The sequence below is a fragment of the Passer montanus genome, unplaced genomic scaffold, assembly GCF_014805655.1.
Source record: "Passer montanus isolate IOZ18808 unplaced genomic scaffold, ASM1480565v1 scaffold28, whole genome shotgun sequence".
In the NCBI taxonomy this organism is placed as follows: domain Eukaryota; kingdom Metazoa; phylum Chordata; class Aves; order Passeriformes; family Passeridae; genus Passer; species Passer montanus.
This window is the reverse complement of record NW_024367483.1, coordinates 5,727,096-5,751,086: the sequence shown is the minus strand read 5'-3', so window position 1 is coordinate 5,751,086 and position 23,991 is coordinate 5,727,096. Positions and strand designations below refer to the sequence as shown.

Below are 23,991 nucleotides of genomic sequence, written 5' to 3'. Positions count from 1 at the left end.
GGAGTTTAGCACCGCTTCCACCTGCTTGCAAAAGTCAGAGTATGAAAATGTAATACTGTACTCATAGGGATGATTTCACTTTCAGTTGTGGTTTAATAACAAATGGATTCTTTCCTCAAAAGACACCAATTTCTCTATTACTCTGCTGGAGAACTGTCTCAGAAAATTTAGATATACTACTAATAATAAGCCTGTTCTAAAATATCATGCCCTAATCAAAGGTGCTACATTGCAATCAAAATGCTGCTAAATACAAACAGCAAGAGGAGAAAAAGTTAATGACTCCAAAGCACTGAAGAAAAAAATAAACAGTGCCAATTTCTTTGAAGCTTTGTGGGTTAAAAACATAGGCTGTAGAGTCTAACTTTTTTTTTTTTTGAAAGGGAGAAAGGAAAATGGCTTCACTTCACATAATGAAATGACAAATTCTATGGTGCTTACATAAATCCCTGCAGCCAAGAAGAGGCAATCTTATGTGTTTATTTAATCAGGAAAGTGACAACAGTCATTACTTTACTTTCTTCACACATCTTAAAGGAATAAAGAATAAAAATAAAGACCTCAAAGAGAATTCTTCTCTTCATTGTGAACCTTTTTGATAAATACACTCAGTTAAACACTCTTTGTGCAATGACTAAATATATTATAGGTACAAAAAAAATCCACATTTTTATTAATAATTCTTCAGAGAACTTAATACTCAGCTCTTTCTTTGAACAAATTAAGTCGTCTCCTACAGAAAAAATTACGAGACCACACGGTAGTGACTATGGATGTGCTTTTTCATTCTTGCTTATTTCTTCACATGTATCTATCCTTAAAACTAGACTTGACAGGACTTAATTATTGTGCAGTAACACTAAATAAATCAAGGGGTAAGGTCTAAAAAGTATTACTTGCACACTTGCTTTCTCTGCCTGAAATAAACTCATTAATTGTAGTAGAATAACTTAGAAAAACTTGTGTCAACTATCTAAACTAATAATTAATCACACGGGCAATTAATTTCATTTTTTTTCCCCCAAATAACTTTATACCAATTTTCAAGAGCTGACAAGGAATTGTAAAATAGATACATACAAATATTGTATAAAGAGTTAGCCCCCTCATCAACAAGAAGACCCCGGGAGGAACCAGGACAAAGAGATGTTTGATTGCAGTTCTCATGGCAAACTAGAAAGACCTCTATAAATTACCTTTTTTTACAAGAAACTGCCCAAAACAAATCCATGGGGAAAACAGCCAAGGAAATACAGTATGCTATTAAAAAACCCAAAAAACCACAAACTACTCTTTTTCCTGACCTGGTATAGAACAATTCGCTTTGTTCCCAGGGATAAAGCTTTTAATAGAATATCTTACTTATTCATTAAGACACTTTAGACATGATACAGTATTTCAGTTCTTCTGACTTGCCCTGTAACTACATCAGCCAGAACAGAGCCAAAAGCTGCTCCCTGTCCATCCATTACTATGATAACGGAACAGTAGAACCATTTTTTAAATCTTCTTTACAATTTCACCAGTAATTTCTTAAGTATCAACTCTAACAAAATTTCTTTCAATAACAACAGCTCCAAAGTCATTCTGGCATTTAAACAGCCCCTACAGAAAACATTTCTATACAGCTGAGTATGTCCTTATAAAAATTCCCTAAATTTTGGAATCCTATCACCAGTACAGGGCCATCCCTAAGCTGAATCTCAGTCAGTGGCTACAGGTGGGAAACAATTTTTTGGACAGAGACAGCTACTCCCTGAAGCAGCAGGCTGCCCAGCTCTGTTGTATGCATTGCTCTCTATCTCTGTCTTCCAATCACAGTTCCTAGAGACAGGAACTTTTGTCTTTACGCCATTCTCCAGGAAACATGGCATCCCTTTCAACACTAAGTAATATATCAGATCAACATAATTAGTTGCAAATTATTTCTGATCTGTTTGCCAGACATACACTACTGACTTTTGGAAATTATACAGCATTTTGACTGTTTTCAACTTTGTAGACATAGCCATTAATTGATTTTTTCCCCTGTTATTTATTTTATGCTCTTTAGAGTGAGCTTGCAAAAAATGGATTTCAAGTGGATCTGTGCATTATACAACATGTACATAATAGAATCAAAAAAAAAAACCCCAAACAATTGTGTTAATGTTTCCATCTTCTTTCCCTGCTATGAGTTGTACCATGCCTAATTTTCCTCCAGCCTTAATTTTCTTTGGATAAAACCCTATTAGAAGTAAGTCTAACATCCCTTATTTCATTTGTACATTCTTCTCAAACTCACACAACCATCAGCCTTTTCTCCAGCACGATGTTCTATTCACAACAGATGCTGCTCGTGTAAACTGCTGCAGCAATCACTTAAGAACATCATGGAAGTTGTCAGTTAGTGTGGATTACTAAATGCAAAATCATTATTGCATTTAGATTGATGCAAAATCATTCTCTGCAATGTGTTGAATCTTAGCAAATTTTACATATTTATTAAAATACCATAATCAACTTCATGTAAGTGTGACTGCATTTATTCTAGATATGATCGAATTTAAGTGGCTACAAGTGGTCACCTCTATATTTCAAAATGTGCTACCTGACAAAATTTTGAACAAGTGACTGCAACTTTTCAGTGTGCCTTTCTTCACATCTCAGTATCTTGCTTTATTGCTATACCACTTTCTGTGCAGCTTCACACAGAGGACAACTTCACACAGAGGTTTGAATGCTGTGTTGGAGGTTAATTTAGGAAACTGGACACTTCAAAGAAAGCTACATTGATTCTTATGCAAAGCTCCCAGTTTTAGAGCACCTATGATTTAAAGCTTCACAGTCTGTTATACCAAAGTACAGTAAAGTAAAACAATTAAGCTTGTTTAATTAAAAACTTTAAAAATTAAAAAGTAAAGCAATTATACAGCAGCTTTCAACTTCATGCACTATAAATCATATGATCATGGCTGAAACTTTTATTTTTTGCACTATTATTTCAATTTTTCTGATTACATTGCAGTATGTTCCTCTGCATCATCTCTTCTGTAAATGCTTTCAGTAATCACTTCCTTCAAAAAAGACAATTTATAAATTGTAATGTCCCCATACTTGAAAGTGTTTGCTTACTAGCATTTATAATGATAACTAAAATAAGAGAAAACAAAAAGAAACAAGGATTTTTAGTTATGAAAGGTCTTAAACTTTAAGGTTTAAATTTTATGAAGTGTTTTTATACTGTCACAGTCACCATCAAAATCCAGTCTATTAGAAACAGAGTGCTAAGGAACATAAGCCGACAGTGTTTTTAAAGACAATCTTTAATCAAAATAATTACATTTATGAGGGGTGAGGGGAAGAATAAAAATCTGACTATTATGCTGCAAGTAGTGCTTCCTTAAAACAGTCATTAAGAAATAATCTTTGCCAGCCAAATGAAATTCCAATGCATATTATGCAGATCTTTAAATACAGAGCTTCCCTAAACTAATTTGGTAGAGGAAGACTGGCAGGAAATGAATTAAAATCAGAACAGCTTTATGTTTTACATAATGAAACACAACTTACATCCTTGTTGTATTGTAATTACCCTAGAATCAACAATACACCAAAAAGACATCACATGACTGAGAACCTCTCTCACTGTCAACTCTCACTGCATTATCTTTAGTCTAGCTGGAATTATGGTCAAAGATTCTCCCCAGTGAAAACATATTTGTGACAACCATGGCATGGCATTGGAAATGCAGCTGGGAGAAAGCCACCTGCACCTTGCTAAATCCTCAGAAGCTGCAGAAGAAAAAGCTTCAGTTCTTACACTCTGGGAAGTCAACTTGATATGATTCACTAATTATGTTCAAGACACCCTTGCTTGCTTTTCCTTCTCCTCTTCCTGTGTCTTAAACTGTGTCTCAAAAACTGCACAGCTTCAGCTTCTAAGAAAATTCCTTAGCTGAGAGAAACCTGAAAAGTCTTTAGATTAGAACCAGACACAATAAAAAGGCAAAGTTAAAGACAGGTTTGTTAGGAGCACTAGGATTCAAAAGGAAGAACATAGAAAGGCACAAAACAGTGAAGAGGACAACCCAGTATCATCAAGGGTGTGTGACAAGTAGTGGCAGTCGCCTTTCTCCCAGCTGACTGACACCTGCCTGGCCAGCAGAGTGTCATCTCAGAAGCAATGAGTGTCCTAGCAGCCTTTAAATCCTATCTATCCTTCGTGCACCTGAAGCTTGCAGTCAAATCTTTGCACTCTAAAACGTGTGTCAATAAAGGGCCCCTGAGGTGGATGGCAAGAACACACACACACCGTGTTATCTGCAGTCTGTATCTGGCTCATGTGTCAATTTTCCTTAAAAGCATTAGGCAAGGAACCAGAATCTTTAATGCCCTGGTACCCCAGAGTATCAGCTTAAATCTATTTAAAATGCTAATGATGTAAGCAATAAACAGTAGCAGTGAATCCATTTCATCCTAAAAACTGTTACAAACCATGGGTATGCCCCCAAAGAAGGCAATAAGTCTTTACCTCCACTGATATTTAGAATCCATCACTGAACTGAAGGAAAACAAAACCAAAAATATTCTGTACAGCTATGTTTAGAGAATTATGAGCCCAGACAGGTACCCTATTAACCAAATACTAAACTCTGAAAGATTCATGTTCCAATTCATCAATTTATTCCATCTACTATCATCACCTCAGTGGCAGATAAAGACTGGCAAAGTAGGCAATCAGAAGAAAGGAAAACAATTTGGGTGAAGAACAGCTGTTTAAGGAAGAACTAAACACAGAGCTGCTGAAGATGTTGGAAGATAAATATGTCTTTAAAGAGTCAGAAGTCAAGCAAAATCAGTGGACCTTTTCTCCTCAGAATATCCAGTGTAAGGTTAATGCAGGATTTAAACACTGGGTGGCAGAAAAGGCCACTGTCTTAGCATCCAAACACAGATGCATGTTTTAGATGCAAGAGAGCACCTGAGATACCTGCCCGAGGCTGGACCACAGGACAAGGGGAAAATAGCTTCAGGTGACCCACCCCACTCTGGAGAGGCAAGCTGGGGAAGTGGCCACCTACAGCAGAACAAAGACACAAGCTTCAACACCTGGCAGCTGCCCTGTTTCTGCAGCACTGACAGCAAGGTTAAAAGCAGTTTCTGAGCTATGGCAGTTTGTAACAAACATTAAGAAAAATTGAATTTAAAAAAAAAAGAAAAAGTAAAATGTACTGAGCTATAATCAGCTGTTCCACCAGCAGTTCAGAAAACGGAGTTGGAGAGAACATCTGGACTGGCAGCAGGGGACTAGCAAGTCATCTGTTGCCCTGATGTAAAAACTGTGGCTCATGGGACAAAGTGTTTATTATATACACTAAACCCTACCTGTAGCATTTCAAAGCACATTTGGCATGGATGTCACTTGAAACTTCATAAAACTGACAAAGAAAAAACATAACAGGAGATTTCTTCCATTACACAGCTTAGTTACAATTTTTAACCCCAAAAATATGGACACAACATCCTGTCTCAAAAAAGCCTTGAAATCAGGCCTCAAAAAAGGCCCAAAGGAGCTGCTGGGACATCTGCTGAACCCAAATCCTTGCAACCAATATAATCTCTTACTGATCATACCGTTGTATTGAAGAAAGCTGGACTAATTAAAATCAAAACTGCATCGTAAATCAATCTCTTATTTTTGCACCAAATTCAGCTCCTAGACTGTGAAACAACTTAAAATTTTGCCTAAGTGTTCGGGTGAAAAGCATCACAGTATTAAAAAACCAAAATAAACCAAACTAACGCCCCTCCAAAAAAACCCCAATACCCAAACAAAAAGCAAACAAAAAAACAAAAAAAAAACCATCCCTCCCCCAAAAATAAAAAACACCCAAACTCTAAGCATCACATGAACTTTGAATTTTAATTCTACCATTATTTCTAAAGACACACAGAAACATATCAGTTTCCCTACTGACATTCAGTATTGGATTAAGACAGAATAGAATCCAACAAAATCTATTGAAGAGGCAGGAAAAGCCTTAAAAGTCAAAACAATACTCTCGGACCTCAACAAGTCTAGAAGGGCAACATCATTTACACATTCTATTCCAACGCCCCTCCAAAAAAACCCCAATACCCAAACAAAAAGCAAACAAACGAACAAAAAAAAAACCACCCCTCCCCCAAAAATAAAAAAAACCCAAACTCTAATCATTTACACATTCTATTCATGTAGTGCTCTGGGAAAAATCTTTACCAGGTAATATCTTGTTCTCAATTATTTTTAAATTGTTTTGCCTGATTATTATTTTAGACACATTTGCTATTTGGAGAAATGAATTTAAATTGCAACACAAATAATCACTCTAGTTGTGATCCCACCTGGTCTCCAGGGTGTACGACATAATTTCTAATGAATCTGGCAGCTGAATAACCTTTGAATATGATTTTAGGAGGAAAAAAAAATACTTTGCTTGTGCAAAATTAATTACAAGTAGAATTCGTACTTAAGATGGGAGGGTGTTTACATGCATTTCAAGAGAGCTACCTTTAACAGGAACACAACAGAGACTTTTAATTTCCTCCAAAACTAACTGTACAATGCCAACTAGAGCCAGTCCAGAGCTTCTGCCGCCCCTTTTACACTAAAGCATTTCGCTGTCATGAATTCAGGGCTAGAAATGTCACAATTATTAACAGGAACCAAAGTAAATTATATAAAAGTTTGCTTTTCAACAGAAAATATTAAAATCAACAGCAATTCTCACTGAAGTTTTGTGATTCTGGTTTTTGGGTTGTTTACTGAGAGAAACAGGATGGATACAGATATAGACAGACAGGATGGAGATGATGGAGAGGAAGAGTCACCAAATTAGAACATTTGAGGAAAAAAAATACCCAGGAACTAGACTTTAGAAAAACTCACAACAATGTGCAAGAACTATGAAAATGATTAAAGTAAAAGTTTCTCTTTGGTTGATTTTTAAATCTATGTTTATATTCTTCTATTGAAAATAGTTAAGCAAAAAGTATTCTGTTGGCCAGCTATCTTCTTTGCAATTTCTCATTTCAATGAAATTGAGTTGTTATTCTCCTGTGACAACACCATGAACTGCATAATTTTAAAATATCATTCATAGTTTACAGAAAAGCTCCTGCTTCATACAACACTAGTATAAATATGGATTAAAATATTAAAATTAAAAATATGCCTTTTTAAGTAGCACTATGGTGTAAAGATGCAGTATCCAGGCCCTCCACTGAACAGGTTTACTATTGCTTTTCTTGTAGCTACTCTCTACTTATGTGAATTTTACTAAAAAACAGTATTTAAGTACACAAGGGATATAATCCTTTTTTTTTTTTTTAGCATGGATATGGATCTTTTGCCACATTCTGTTACAGCAAATATTCACAGTCCCCTTCACAGACAACTGAATAATCTTGCAAATGCTGTGAGATAAACTCACTTACATCTTGGCTTTCAAAGAAAATGTAGACAGACTAAACTGATAAAGCAACTGTTACTTAATCTCCTTCACGGTAGAGAATTAGTTTCTCTCAATTCCAAAGTGAATTGAGCATTCTTTGCATTTGATGTTTAAGTACCTGTAGATTTAACAGCTCTTCCCACTACAGAAGGAAAGGGATTTAGTACAAGCTCTATACAGGATAGAAGGCTGTGCTAGCTGAAGAAATTTCACTCAGCAAGCAAGCTTTTCTGTAGACCATTCAACAGACTGTTTGCCGTCATTTATTTTGAGCAAACTTTCAACATCTGCCAGCAACTTCAGTCTCTCTCACAGATTTTTATACTTGTCTCATCCAGACTAGAGCTGCTCATCCACTGGTATGGAAATTAGCAGAATGCCAATATATACTAAATTGGGTAAAAAAAAGCCAAAAAACAAATCCAACATATTCAATGAAATGTCAGTTTGATTCTTTCAGTTCTGCTTGGAACCTGCACATACAAAGAACAGTAGAAAAAACGCAAGCTATTTTTTAATCACTTTTGTGAAACTTACAATGACCATGAGGGGGTTTTAACTCTTCAGCCTTAAAACTTGACTATAAACACAAAGAATATTTACTGTATCAGGTATGAGGATGAAAGAATCCCTTAATGACTAGAAAAGTTCATAGCATCCTATGCTTGAAGGGGAAAAAAAGGTTTCCACAACCATTTGAAAAGAGAACTATGATATGCAACAGCAAATCTGGAGATGGGAGGGGATGGGAAATGACCCTCAAGGGACACACAGTCATCCAGTGCAGAGCTTCAGTTTCTCTGGTTTTTGCTATTCTCTAATCTAATCTCTCCCGCTCACAGCTCTTCCCACTTCCCCCTTTCTGCATTCAGTCTGGCACCTCTTCCAAAGCCACAGCATGAAAAGAAATTCCACAGGTACGTATCACTGACCCAACCAAGCCATGCAGGCAGTTCTTCACTTCTGAAGGAATATTTAACATTGCCAAGTGCAACCTACAGAGGAGCTGGTTGTTTTTCTCATTTATAAATACTCCCAAACACTTAATACCAGCACCACTTTCTTCTCCAGCAGGAAGAACCAGAACAGAGGAAGGTCCATAACCACATTTCATTGTCTCACTAGAGACATTGGTACTCACACACTTGTTGGTTACTCATAAGCATCAAATGAAATAAGATGTGTAATACTATCATATTGCTATTAAAGCTTTGAGATTATTTGAAATGCAATTTACTTGAGTATGAATTTAAAGCCTAATAGGAACGACTAAAATGCATCTTATAATAATTAAATCATGATTAAAAATTAAATCACAATATACCACATCAGAAACTCCCCCTGAAATGACCCATTAAATTGTCCCAAATAATAAGTTACAAATAAAGAACAGCTCATCCTACTAAGTACTGAAGTGCACCAGTTAGTTTTCACACTGGTCTCTTGGCTTATTTGACACTGAGTTCCATTAACAATTGGCCTATGCTATGTAACATGACTTCTGTGTAATCAGATCCATCCAGTCCATGACAATTCAATGCAAGCAAGGGAGAAAAATAGGAAAAAACAGGAAATTGAACCTGCAGCACAAGAACCCTAACAACTAAGAGGTTAACAAGAGACCAGAACTCTACAGTTGCTCTGTGATAAGCCACCAGAGGAACATTCAAACGCAACCTTGAAAGGGTTAAAACATACTTTTGCAACTAATAAGATCACAGCAGATTATACATTTCAAGGGGGAAAATAAGAGAATCTACCCTGGAATGAGCAATCAATTATATACAGAATTTTATTAAGACATGCTTTAAGGAGCTTGTGAAGTTACTACACAAAACTTATTGTGGAATGTTTAGAGGAACAAAAGGAAAGGGAAGAATCAAGGTGGTTCAGGGATCAACAAACAGAAAAAAATGTGAGAAGGAGACTAAAATAAGCTGGCTGCTTGGGCCTGTTTCTCCATTTAAACCAGTGAAACATTCAACATACAAGATCAATCTCCTTGCCCCCAATACCTCAGAGAACACAGAGTAAACAATATTAAGTACCAATAATCAACTGGCATTAATACATGTTTTGACACACACTATATTTATACTGGTTAATTAAGCTTGCTCACACTGGGTCTCTAGAAATGTATACTGAAAATGACCCCTGCTCTGTATTAATTGTTGACTGACCTCCATAAGCTCTTTGAAATGGAGTTAGATGTCCTGAGGGAAAACTTTTCCTACATTTCAACAACCTGACAGTATGTCAATAAGTTTACAGAGCTTACAAGTTTTCATCAGCTTTTCTTATTATTTTTATATGCAAACATCATCTATTACATATACGTGACATACTATATATAGCAGGAAATATTAATATGCATAAAATGCATAAAATACACAATTATATATGCCTATATAACATGTATTTAAATTTATATTTATAGAAAAATATGTTTTTAATAAAAATAACTACACCATTATATAATACATACAATGCACATGACATATAAAATGCACATAAGTAGTCATAGATGACAGGAAAGTAATGAAATTGAAATACTGTCATTTAGTGTTAGATTTTAAGGATTTAGGCAAGTAGAGGAATTTAACTCCAGCTACTGCAATTGTTAAACAATCCAAATGACTTTATCAGCTTGGTGAGGAGTGTAGTTTTAACAGAATTGCTATGAAATAATAACCACTAGCACAGCTGAAGTGACATTTTATACTCACTTTGCATAGTCAAAGAGCCTGCTGTCCCAGAGCTGGTGATTGCCTCTATATCCAGAATGGAAGAAACAAGAATCTGTACCATCAAACTGGTTGAGACCATCTTCTGAGTTTTTTGAGGCGTGGCTGTGCACCACATCAAGCAGGACTGTGATGCCCATGGAGTGAGCAACGTCAATCATTTCCTTCAGGTCGTCAGGAGTTCCGTACCGGCTGTAAAACACAAAGTGGTACCATCAGGACTCATGGCTGGCAATGCGGAACATTCATCATGGAAACTAGATCAGAGTCAGCAGTTCTTCATCACCTACTCTACAGATGTACACAGGTGATTTTTTCAGCCTCTTAAGCAGTAGATATTGCTTACAAACTAACAGTTGAAACTGTTTTTCCTTATAAGAGTTCCATCATCCACACAACATTTTGCAGAAATAGTCTGTTTTATTCTTCCCTTTTTAATAATACATCAAATTCAATATAAAAGATAACAGATACAACTTAAAGCTTCTATTTAATACTGAACATTTCCTTAGCTCATAAGGGACAAGAATATATTCATATTGCTGGAATGAAGTAACACAATGATTACAAAAGTAAATGTACAGCCACAAAGACCACAAAATACACTATCAGCTATTTTCCTGCTTTGTTATTTGTTTTAGGCACTATACAGTTTTCTTATTTTTTTTCCGCTGCCTGAAACCCTTTTTTTCAACTAACTAAGCTAGTTAAAAACTGCCTATTTAAATTTAGCCTAGTTGCCACTTGATCTGCTCTGAGATCAAAAATAAAATTTAAAAAAAAATTACTTCCACATGTATAATAATTTTCTTAACAACTACCTGAATTCATTTTTCATGTAATTGTACCCTATACCTCAACTCTAAGTACAGTCTGTTACAAGTAAGGGAAAGGGCTCCCACGGAACACACAGAGTCATGATTTTAATTAAGTTCATTGTGAACAGTGTATAGTTCTGTTTGTCCTAAAAGAAAGCCCTGCACACCCTGTTTGCTCCTGCCAAGAATTCCACAACACCAAACCCATGCATAAAGACTGATGAAGGTGGATTAACCAGAATATGCTATGGCAGCTGAAGTTACTTATAAACTTTTTGTCTGTATTCTGTTGAAAGCATTTCACAGAGCAGCTGATCACTGTGCCAAATTCATTTCAGATTTAAGAGGAAGGTAGAGCATATAACTAAGCCATTGCTTCCCAGTATACACTTTCTTGCAAACAGACACCTGCATGCAATACTGATTTCAACGCATGGGAAGGAAGAGAAAAGGACAGAGAAGATGCTGGAGCACTTAAACCTACCTTGATGCTGCAAAGAAACTTGTAACCTGATAACCAAAACTGGCATAGTATGCATGTTCCATAATAGCCATCAGCTGGACACAGTTATAGCCTATAATAGGAAAAAATATATAACAAACAAATGCCTTAATGACAGTAAAAAGAGTGTTCAATTCCATAATAGCCATCAGCTGGACACAGTTATAGCCTATAATAGGAAAAAAATATATAACAAACAAATGCCTTAAGGATAGTAAAAAGAGTGTTCACTACCTGTAACATATCCATTCCAGTCTCCTCTCATTTTAGCTGCTTCTGACCCTAATGGTTAACACCTAAAGATTCAATAACTTCCACAACGCAATTCTACCTAATAGTTTATACTAACATGATCTCCATGGCAAATGAAACAGTCAATTTGTCAAGTGATCTAAACATCCTGAATTTCCAAGATGCATACAGAAATGTGTAATCCTTATTTAACTTCAGAATATTAGTTATGCCAACCTGCATAACCTGAACTGCTTCAGCTTTTGACACTTGCAGTCAGGGTTAGCCACTGGCTACAAATACTATGACAAAATCACAGGATGGTTTGGGTTGGAAGAGAACTTAAGATCCTCTAGTTCCCACTCCTCTGCCATGGGCAGGAATACCTTCCACTAAACCAGATTATTCAACACCCCTTCCAGAGATGGGGCAACCATAACTTCACTGAGTAACCTATTCCAGGTTGGTGCCTCACCAACCTCACAGTAAAGAGCTTCTTCCTAATGTCCAAACTAAATACATCCTGCTTCAATTTGAGGCCACCCCATCCCTGGTGTCCACTTGGATATCAAGCCATTGACTGAAACTCTTGAGTGTGACCATCCTCCTAATTCCTTACCCACCAAGTGGCCCATCTGTCAGAACCACATCTCTCCAGCTTACACACAATACTATAACTTCATGATATATGAAACCTTTTTTTTCATTCAGCAAAATCACTTTTTTTCCAACTTTAATAGTTATTTCTTCCCTCTACAAGAGTCTTCCAAAAAGAAGAACCACAAGTGTAATGTGCTTTTATGCCAAGTTTACCCAAGAACCAAAACAGTCAAGGAGGGTTGGGGAACACACTGTGTTGTATCTCCTAAGATAGTTCAGTGCATTCTTAAGGAAGGGAACTCTAAAGGATCAGGTTTTATCTACAGGCTATTAAGACTCACACCACCATCACTTCTCTGCTTGAAGAAAATATTCACTTCATTCCTTAGTTTTAACAAGATGGTTTTTATTCTTCCTCAGTTTTTTATAGCTGTGACATTTAAAACCAGAGCTATTATTAGAAGACAGTGTGAGCTCAGCAATTTGTCAGATTTATTGCTGGTTTATAATTCAAGTTCATACTTATTTTTATTTACACCATTTTTATAAATAAACAGCAACATTGCATCAAATTAATCTCATTCAATTTGCTTGCTACTTATTTTGCTATTTGTCAAGCACATATTCCTACAAACTACTAATATATTAGAGTTCTCATATAGTGATGTCTTTAAGCTTGTCCTAAAAAGTAAGACATTCCAAAATTAAATCTAATAGAGCTGAAAAATATATTTAAAAAATACTTAATCCCCAGAATGTTTACTTAATGTAAACAAGAAGGAACATTAATTATAATTTCCGTATATCCTAAATTTGATACTGCTTTTATTATTTGGTGTATCAGCCTTTCCATGACATTTCTCTACAAAGAAAAAATTGTAGGCAAAGCAGAACGCTTTCCTAACTCTGTCAATCCAATTAACTTCCTGGGACAAGTGAAATTCCTTGGCAGTAAGGCGTCACAGATACATAATGTAAAATCCAAAACTGCTTTTTATATAATGTAAAATCCAAAAAAGCTTCCACATGTGCAAACTCCCTCATCTCACCTGCAAGCTCAACTTAACCAAAAGGCAAAAGCCGCAAAACATTGACTTAACACATAAAGCTACAAGAAATCGTCTTCTTCCGGCACTCTGATAAATAAAACAGAATTTTAAAATAATCAAACACAAACACAGCCACCATTCACACAGGTTTCAGCTGCACATGCCATGATTATTTTACAGCAGTGTAAAATACATATTTCATCACAAGGCAGTAAGAGGCAGTAACTTCTAACAATGTCCATTACAGAAACAGTGCAAAGACACCATGGGAAAAAATAATTGAAGTGAAATTGAGGTGAGCAGTTTTGCTGTGGTTCCTGAGATAATGTTACCAGCTCTTTCACACATCCTCTCCAATACACTAGAAGTTATTTTCCTGAAGAAGATCTTTCATATTTAAAGTTTCCGTGTTCTGATACTTCTGAGCTACTGTTCAGGGATAAAAGAAGTATAGCATGCTTATTCTGGCAAAACAAAAAATATCCAAGTATTTCTTTTGCCCCTTCTCAAGACTAAGCTTTACACTAGAAGAACCAATTAAGAATGATTTTCTGAAGACTGTCACAAAAACAGGTCCTTTTTCAAGCTGAAAGCAAACCATGCCAAAAGCAAATTAACTTCCAGAACTTATCTGGGCTTTAATAATCATATTTTACTTAAAAATCTGGAATAAACTTTAACTCACATATCCTATTTCAGCCATTGTTTGTTCTACATAGATTTCACTTGTTTATAATTTTTGCTCACCTAAGAATCTATTTTTATAACATGTGTAATTGGGAAATTCAAAAAGCCTCTAGATACTTGACAGTTATCTTTTCTAACAAGCACAAGCACATAAGTATTATCTCTGCAAGCATTTCTGGTATTACTTACCAAGATCCTTTATTCTAGGTAGTACATTGTATGTGAAGTTTTTATAAGAAGCTACTTTGCCTTCTGGGGAAGCAATACCCACATGAGATTCATAGATTCTTAGGCTTTTTAATCTCTTGGGAGAAGGATTCTTATGCTATAAAAAAAAAAACAAAAACAAAACCAGAGTTGTCATTAGGAACAGCTTAGAAGTGTTTTCATAATCACATGATTTGCACAAGATGAAAAACAATTCAGGTTTATTTTGTTTTTCCTCTAAGAGCATTCTGAACATTTCAGAAGCAATCGACCATTTCAAACTGTTAAAGCAAATGTCTGTTTGAAATTAACGTCCTTTATGAACAAGAAACTGGACGTTCATGATTCAACACTTTTCTTATATTCTTTTTAAATTACACTTCAGTGTTCAAACTGATAACAGCTACTCCACTTGATGTCCTTCTGAATCACTATGAAGCTTGTTTGAAAATAGAGAGAGAAAATAGTAAGATAGGCTTTTATTTTTTAAGCATATCTGCTTTTTGCAGGTACATGAAATTGCTGCCTTATCTTATCTGAAATTTATAAATGTTATTCATAAAGAATAACTTTCCACAACACAGAATCACCTATATTGTAAATACTTAATATTAAAATAAAATTTAAAAATCTCGTCTGTAGATCAGCACACAGCATTTCTAGATAGGTGAAAATATTTGAAGAATAGAGAGGTCATTGAAATTAATATCCTATTTGTTAGTTTATTATTCACAGGAAATTTTGAAAATGTAGAACAAAACTAGTTGAATACACACATGTGAACAGAAATTAAAGAAACAATGTGAAGAACAAAACTTCTGGTTGAGACTTGTTCCCTGTGATTTATTTCCACTGGACCACCTCTAGTATTCACCAAAGGACTTGTTTATTTTTTCCATAAGGCCTTATCTGCACCCAAAAGTTCAAACCTCGTTTTCACTCTAGGTCATCCCAATCACTGCATTCCCAAATCCCTACCCATTCCTTTTCTTGATGACATTGAGATGTCACACAGCATCATACACAGAGTATGCCACTAAATTGATAGACTACACACTTTAACAAGAGTTAATTTACATTATGTTATCTATTTTTAAAGAAAGTATTTTCCATGCCAGTAACCTTTTTTCTTTCAAGCAGTTGTTTCATAATTTGAGGTGGATGCAAAAATTTAACTCAAAATAGAGGTTACAGCATCTCTAATATAAACCAGTGCATTCCATTTTTCATGGAAAAAACATGAAAAAGTTCAACATGAAACAGCATCACTCAGACAGTCTGAAGTTTCCAAATGTTCTCCTAGGATATTTTTCATATATCATGCAAAGATTTCTCTCCCTTATAGCCGTACATGAGAAAAAAGAGGGCTTTAAATTAAATAATGGGATTTTCCTGATACAAAGAAACCAGGATTTGACTGGAGCATTGGCACCTTATTTTGGAAGTTTTTTCTGACTTTATGGAATATTAACCTAGTGTTGAGTCCTGAACATTGCATTTGCAGATAGTCAATCCTTAAATCCAGTACTGATAGTTCCCTGCTCTCCACCCTACCACGAACAGCCATCTTGTCCCAGAACACCCTTGCCAATCTTGCCTAACAGGTGGCAAACCAGGTTTAAAATACCAGATTAATAACTATTTTTTATATATTCTACAGGAAGCTGAAAAAGCAGCTCAAAAACATCCATCATTAAACTTATTTATTTCTGTCAAAACCATGAATAAAAGCCCTTAATCTCTCAGCTGTTTTAACTAGTTTGCAATCTCCTTTTATTTTCTTCCAAACAGGGAAACAAAGATAGCATGATACACCTCTTGAAAATAATATTGAAGCCTTACTATATATGACTGTGGTGGATTCCAGTGAACCCAATCATAATTCACTTTGTCTTCATCACGGACCACATATCTTGCCCAGGGTGAAATACGATAGAGGAGGGCGCCGTTCTGAGCACGAATCACCACCTATAAAATAACACAACATATGCAGGCAGTCACTTATAACTCATAGAACGCCTTCTTTGCAAGCCACAGCACAGAATGAAATAGTAGACTACACAGAAATTTAATTTAAAGAACACACAAACACACAATGCAAGTCAAGAGATGGAAGAACAACCCTGCCCGCAGGGATGATTTGCAAAGGGACAGTAAACCAGACATGTCAGACAGGAGTGATGTTCACCAGCAGGAGCTGAAAGGTGAGAATATACATAAGATTTATATAAGTAATGGGAGAAGAAGCCTTCCCAAATGGATTTCTGTTAGGTTCCCTAATTACCCCTGTCACTGCTATTTCCTTTCCATGTTCTGATAAATTTAAATAGACATGCAGTATAATGCCATTAGGATGAGAACTGTGATTTGTTTAACTTGGCAAACAAAACAATCTGCTATGGCAATTTTAATATCATAATTCCATCTTCTTTTCCATGCTCTGAGAGTCCTTAACAATGTCACATAGCCCGGAACCACAAACAACATAAGAAGCACAGGACAGTTTTTGGGTCAAGGCAAAGAATAAGTTCTACCTCTCTCACATCCTCCCACCCCATCCCACCTCCCCTCTCCTCAGCACAGAAGGAACAGCACCACTCTGATTTTGCTTGTTATCTTGGCTGCCACTAAAACAGTAACACAGATGGTTTGCAAATTTAAAACCTAGAAATGTACAAGCAAGTGAAGGCACAGAATTCTTAATTCAGCTTTTCTTAAGAAAGTGATGACTGATGACTTTTTAGTTTCATTGTTGGTAGTAGGGGGCTTTTTTTTTTTTTTAAAGAAAAATGATTAAATTATAAGAAGTCTCAAATTAAAAGTTTTGAGGTTTTTCCACCTTTTAAAATTTTTTTTAAATTTTTTTTTTTTTTTTACAAATAGTGACTTATTTTTGCTCTCAATTTCTAACAGGTAGTCTGGAAGACTGAATTATCAAATTGCCTTTTCACCTCTGGCAAGTGTCTTTCATTGTTTTGACAGATTATCTGCATCCTTAACCCAATCATGCAAGAAGGCAGGATCACAGAATCATGTTTAGTTAACCTTTTAAAGGTCAAAGAGGAAAACATGTATATGCAGACAGTTAATGGAAGTTGATAGAATAAGGCAAGGAAGAATGACTGCTGTGCCTCACTACATAGTATTATAACTCCAACAATTCAAAATAGGTTTGATAAAATGGAGTAATTAATACCAAAAACCTTACCAGAAAAAGCTTAGAAAGTTATTGCAAACACTGTAAAGCTGAATGGAACTTTTTTTTTATGTTAGCTGTGCTAGCAAAGCTGACCCAAAGAGTATTTCTGCAAATTCTATCAACACTGTGAAGATCCTCCTTGGTGATAGCATTGACAATTTGCAAATTATTCTTAAAATAATAAAAGTTATCTCCTCTCTCTAATATCACACTTCTGATGCTGCTATTGCTTCTTTTATTATTTTGTCCCAATTTACCCATCAAAGAAATAAGATGATTACTGCATATAATAACCTACTCATCTTGGCATTCCTTTTTTCTAATATTTTAGCATAATTCATACTAGACAGGCTTATGAAGGGTGGGCACATTTAAGAAATGTGAAGTAATTAATCTACATTCAGAACATTAATTAGCTGTAGTACTGGTTTAATCCAAAAATTATACTGGAGGGGGAAAATGTAAATTTCTTTACTATGATATATTAATCCAGTCACGTACTGTCTTTAATTAAAGCCATTAAGCAACGAAAAAGTTAGGAGGAAAAAAATATATCAGAAAACCATTTAAATGACCAACCATCAGTTATTTCACTTTTTCAACTTCTACAGTTACACCACACAACCAATCTCTGTATCCCATCCTTCTGAAAAAGTATAAGAACTTCTGTTGTTCTGTAGTCACTTAAATTAACCTTATTTTCCCTCATTTGTGAGACACAAGTGCATTTGTTTTACCATTTATTCAGAAGTCATTTTGTTCAAGTGCTAATTTTGCATTTATTCAAAACATCTACAAAGCCAAATTTAAGGGTTACACTTTTCAGGAATTGAGAGACTTACAGGAAGTTGTACAAGTTTCTAGCAACTTTCACATACAGAATTTTAATAGATAAAACTAAAACTTCCTGGAAACACATACATTCATTTGTCATATATTATGATAGTAATAATACAGAGTCATAAACAAGTTGTGAAAATCTACAGGTTGTGTTTATACACTTGAACAGTCTTAAAACTTTAGAGTCTGCTCTATTTTAAGGCTCACAATCTAAATTTTTGGGTTCATTCATTTTAAAACTTTGCTTGCAGTTCTATTATGCAAACATGTAAGAAAACTCCCATGCTCAAAAGAAAAAGTTAACACATAATCACAAGGTTGGAAGAGACCTTTAAGATCATAGAGTCCAACCCAAATCCAAAAACATAAGTAATGAAATTTAACCATGCAGATATCAGAAAAATCTCAAAAACTGTGGGGAAGCACTTATTTTAAACAAGTAATTATAAAACTAATTTGTTGCTTTCTTTACAATATAGGTGGTAATATACCCAGCCATGGCTATAGACTAATCTCACCCCTACACGTAGAAACCTCAAGTTCGCTCATTTGTTGCTGTAATTTTTGAGTATCATGGGCAGTGCACAGAGAAAGCAGAGTCAAGAAGAACAATCATTACACCACCAGAGCTGGTAAAGTTGAATTGCTTCCTTGTCTGGTTTGCGGAAGCATAATCAACAGTGTCCTTACAGATCTACCAAGTGATCTCTGACAATTCCAATTCATTGTAGCTATGCTTGTTTAATACTTCTCTTAATTTCATGTGAATACCATTTACAGAGTCTCTCCTAGGCTTAATTATCAAGCTCTATACTCAATCATCTTACTCCTCGCTCCTGATATTGTATACAGTTTTATTAATAAAGTTAGAAATAAAAATTCCAAATGTTTTCTGAAGTTTCTTGAGACAGAACTCCCACATCACCATGCTTAGCTGAAGCATGAGAACAGGAATTGGAAAAAACTAAATGGCACTACAAAACAAACAGCAGTTCAGCCTAAGACTGACAAAAATAACTCTAATGCAAACAGTCTGACAGCTTTAATTCCCGTATTTGCTTTGCTATTTCTTGAAACAATTACATATAATTAAAATAATAATATAATAACAAAAAGAAGTAAAATTATAATGCACACATAAAACAAAGACAGGTGCTCCACTCACCCCAAATTATGACTTGTGGTCCCTTCTCTGCAGTGTCCAGATACAAAAATTAGCTGCTGTGTATACTCTAAATGTGCTGTTACAGATTTTACATGCATAAGGAATACTAAATATAGTCATTACACAGCACTTTTTACAGAGTAAATATAAATCAGTTTAAAAGATACTGTTCCTCCAAATTAGTTTGAAATGAGTAAAAACAAATTCATAAAAGTTGCAGCCTAACCAGCTACTATGTAGTTCATCAAGACTTTGTAGCTGACTTCACATTTTCTTATTAACTCAAAAAATTGTTATCTAAAGAACATATATAAAACCATGATGTTCATTAAATTAGGCTTTTTCAAACTGGCCTTGGGATTTACCTACTTCATTGTCAGAAGGCATGTCCCTGATCATTCTTCAACATACAGAAGGAGACACATCCCACCATCTGGTATAAAAACTACAAGCCCCCATTAAATAAAACTTTAAAAATGTATACTGCTATAGCATGAAACACGTGCCAAGCAAACTGACAAAAGCTTAGCCCCTCATCCCAAGCAACCTCTTTTACAGTTATTTAGACTTAAGTTAAAGAAAATCCTAGGTAAAAACAATCCCTGTATTTCTGCTCCTATTATTACAGAAAACACTCCAACAAGAGGACAAGCAAGGGGGAAAAGGAAATCCAAGTTTCTGACACAAACTATATATCCTCCCCAATTAGTTAAAAACCAACAAAAACTGATTAAAAAGAAAGAAACCAGTATCTCAAAAGAGTTACATTTCCACTGTCCAAATTTGGACAGAATGGAAAAATACAAAATAACAGATGTAAAGAACTTGCCACCATTTGCATTACCACCTCTTTGTGTAAAACATGAGATAAAGTAATATATTATCAAACTGTATAGTAGATGGACAACATCATGATTTTCTTGTGTCTGTGTGCTGAAAGGGAAGCATCTTAAAACAGTAAGCCTGTTTGTAACTAGATCAAAAAGAGGGTTTTCCCCCTGTTTCCAGAGCCTCCATGATGGCTTTCCCATTGGAAACTTCTAATAAGAATTCAAAGTAGGTCATGCTGAATTTGCCTACATCAACTTTAAAAATAGCTCACCTAAATAGTTTAGGGTTTTTCCCCACCTCCCCTAGTGGTAAACATTCAAAATCCTTGATTTGACCTTTAAATGTCACATGATTCTGGCTTCCAAGCGAGATATAAATACATGTAAATAAATGATCTCACAGAAATAAGTGTCAGGAAGACAGAATGAAAACGTCCTTCAAAACCCAACATTAAAAAGTCAATTTGCTCTAAAAATGGACTTGACACAGACACACAATTTATGTAAGTACAACTGCAAAACAACAAAAGTGAAGACCTCAACCTATGCTGTACATTTTTTGTATGCAAAGGTTAAAAATTTATGTTTGGTATTCATTTCCCATTATAGGGATGTTGGGTGTATTTTCAAAGTTTCTGTCTGAAGTGTACAGCATATTAAAGTTTAGCATCCCAAAGTACTGTAATAAGTGCTGCAGATTTCACAGATGAGTACACCTAACATTAAAAGCATGATCTTAAACCAGAGTTTTATGGCATCAGTGCTAGTAAGTGATTCATTCTGAAGAACTTTCAGATCTGAATAAAACCACTAGAAAAACAAATGTATGGCTGTAGTCAGAGAAAACATAACCAACAAAGGCTGGCTTTGAAAGTATGTAAGAATCGGTGTGCAAAAGTTCATTCCAGTTTTCCAAATGCTGAATTAATGGAAGACAAAGCAGGACCTAAACCTCACAATAACATTAGTACCAAAGTGACAACGTGTTCCATGTCTGTCCACTAGAGGATAGGAAATTCATGGAATGGGGAGTAGGTTGCAGGATAAAATTACATATAGGGGTTATGAGTCTGTTTGATGATGTTTGAAACTCTCAAAAGCAGTTTATTACAGTTAAGGGGAAACCATCACTCTGAGGTCAGTCCAGTATCATAAAGAAAACGCAATAACACATAGGAGCAATTCAGAAGCTGAAATAGGTCTCATTTAATGTAATGATGCTGCCAATGCAGGACAAGTGAGATTGAAAGGCCTTGATTTTTCAGGCATTTGAGACTCTTGGGTATCCCATTATTCTGCCTTTCCAAAATAACACAGGCCTTTTATATCACCCACAGCACATCCAGCAATTCCTTCTGGATGTCTTGGGTCATTTAAAGGAAAACTCTGTGCTTACATGCAGGCAATTTCCAACCTACTGTGACTCAGGGAAATCTGCTGGCTTTTTACGAACAGATACCAGACATTTTTTCTTAGGCAATCTATAATGATAAAAAGTATGAAAGGTTCACAACAAATGTAAAAGCTTTGTCACAAATACAAATTCAGATAAAAAGTAAATCCATGTGTAAAAATGGAGCTTAATGTGGTTGTGCTATTGTTATGACAGATGAAACTGGAGTAACAGGACACAAACTACCATATTCAAAATTTATGTATGTTTATGAATATCCCTTTTTTCTTTGTGTTTACCTACCTTCATCTTCACATCAGCTCCATTTGGCTACCCCAACTCCCAGTGTACACAAAGATCTTCAGAACAGCGTGAGAGAAATATTCAAGAGAAAGTTGCTCAAGATCAGACAACTTCTCTGCTTAACAACCACTCCTTTAGCTTTCAGATTCTGCATCTAATTCATACATGAGCATTTAATTTAATTAAGATGTGCTTTCATAAGGTGTTTGCCTCTGTTTCCACTAATTAGGAGACCGGCTCAAACATTAGAACTAAAAAGCCACGCTGCCATTCCTTACTTTTCAGATATTTATTTTTATTTAAAAGTATAATCTTCTGGACAAGTTCTTTAATTATATATATATTTTAGAGATATTCCTGCTGTTTGAGAAATTTGTTATATAACATTTTACCATTTATAGTCCAGCTGAGGAAATGAAAATAACAAAATGATAACTAAATAACTGATGAATATATGCAAACCAATAAATTGCTCTGAAACACAGTATTATTATTTCATTATTTTAATAGCTTGAAAACACTTAGAATGATTCTTGGTATATGTGGCTTTTAATACAATGATGAAATTAAATTGGCCATCAAACCAACAATAGCTAATAAAATGAGAGAGTGGACTCAGCTTTAATATAAATATGGAAATGGAAGTGACTTGTTATGTAAGGGCAATAAGATTATTTCAGTATTTTACAATCTACAGTATTTCATTAGCTTCAGATGCATTCATTTCTGACACAAAATTATCCAAATATAAAAGCCACAGGAATACAGGTGGAAATATCATTTCATCTCAATAACATGCATCTAACACAAAAGCAAGTTCAATGCAAAACATAAAACACAGGCAGGATAAGCTTTTAAAGACTCCCTAGAAACTTTATATTGGATGCTGTGATAACATAAGATTTCTCTACTACAAGAAATTTATTAGACATTTAGCATCAAGATATTTTCCTCCCTCAGTTGTTCTAAAAGTACATGAAAATTGAAAACAACTGCTGGAATACCAAGGTTTTTTTAGCATAATGTGCTCTGTAGAGTATAAAAGTTTACATTTTTACTTTTGCTGTAGATAAAGAGGGTAACCAAGAAAAAACACTACAAATTTCCAAGAATACAAAAGAATCTGACCCAATATACTTTGGATACATTGGTGCTAGAAGAAAACCTGGTGTTAGATTTTATTTCATTAATGCTGTTCAGTTTCAAACACAGGTCCTGCATTCAAGACACCAATACAACACTGTTTTTCTCTTTTACCTTCAATTGTTCATCCTTTTCTCAATACCCTCAAGTTGCTCCAGAAACAGAATCCTGGAGCTGTTTAGGTTGGAAGAGACCATGGAACCCACAGCTCCCAGCACCGTGCTCACCACTAAACCATGGCCTGAGTGCCATATCCACGTGTTTTCTAAAACTTCTGAGGACAGCAAGTCCATGCCTTCCCTGTTCAAATGCTTGACCACTCTTTCCTAATATCCAATTTACACCTCTTCCAGCACAACTGGAGGAAAAGTCCTGTTTGCCAATTGTTACCTTGGAGAAGAGACCCACTCCCACCATCAGCGGAAAGCACCTCTCCCTGTACACCCCCGCCCGTCCTATTCATCCTCAAAAAGAATCAATCCTGATTTTAGCACCCAGGATAGAACATGTGATTCTGATGAGCTCCTGCCATTAGGCAGTGTAAACTGAGGCCATTTACAATAGAAAATAAAATCACATCACTCCCTCACAATCACAGAGGAAAACAGAGAGCAACTCCTCTCTTTCTACAGGTCAACACTGGTTTGTGAGAGAAGCACTGGAATTTAGAGGCAATACTTCAGTATGTTTGGTTCTTAACGCATAGGACCAAAGCAGAACACTTCCTAATAACACAGTGCAACCTGCTGCAGAGCCCAGGACTGGAACCTAGAGTTTCTTGTCAGAAAGTCCACTTTAAAGCAGC

General features: G+C 35.4%; 1 protein-coding gene across 6 annotated transcripts in view; it reads right to left on the bottom strand.

Moving 5' to 3' along the window:
- Nucleotides 1-23,991, bottom strand: part of GBE1 (1,4-alpha-glucan branching enzyme 1) — a 137,585-nt gene that overhangs the window by 65,722 nt on the left and 47,872 nt on the right. For all 6 annotated transcript variants that reach the window (XM_039713236.1, XM_039713235.1, XM_039713238.1 and 3 more), the window contains 4 exons: nucleotides 16,156-16,281; nucleotides 14,296-14,431; nucleotides 11,522-11,612; nucleotides 10,202-10,411 (listed from right to left, as the gene is read on the bottom strand). In XM_039713236.1, coding sequence (XP_039569170.1) covers nucleotides 10,202-10,411; nucleotides 11,522-11,612; nucleotides 14,296-14,431; nucleotides 16,156-16,281 — 563 coding nt within the window. The remainder of the gene's footprint in view (nucleotides 1-10,201; nucleotides 10,412-11,521; nucleotides 11,613-14,295; nucleotides 14,432-16,155; nucleotides 16,282-23,991) is intronic.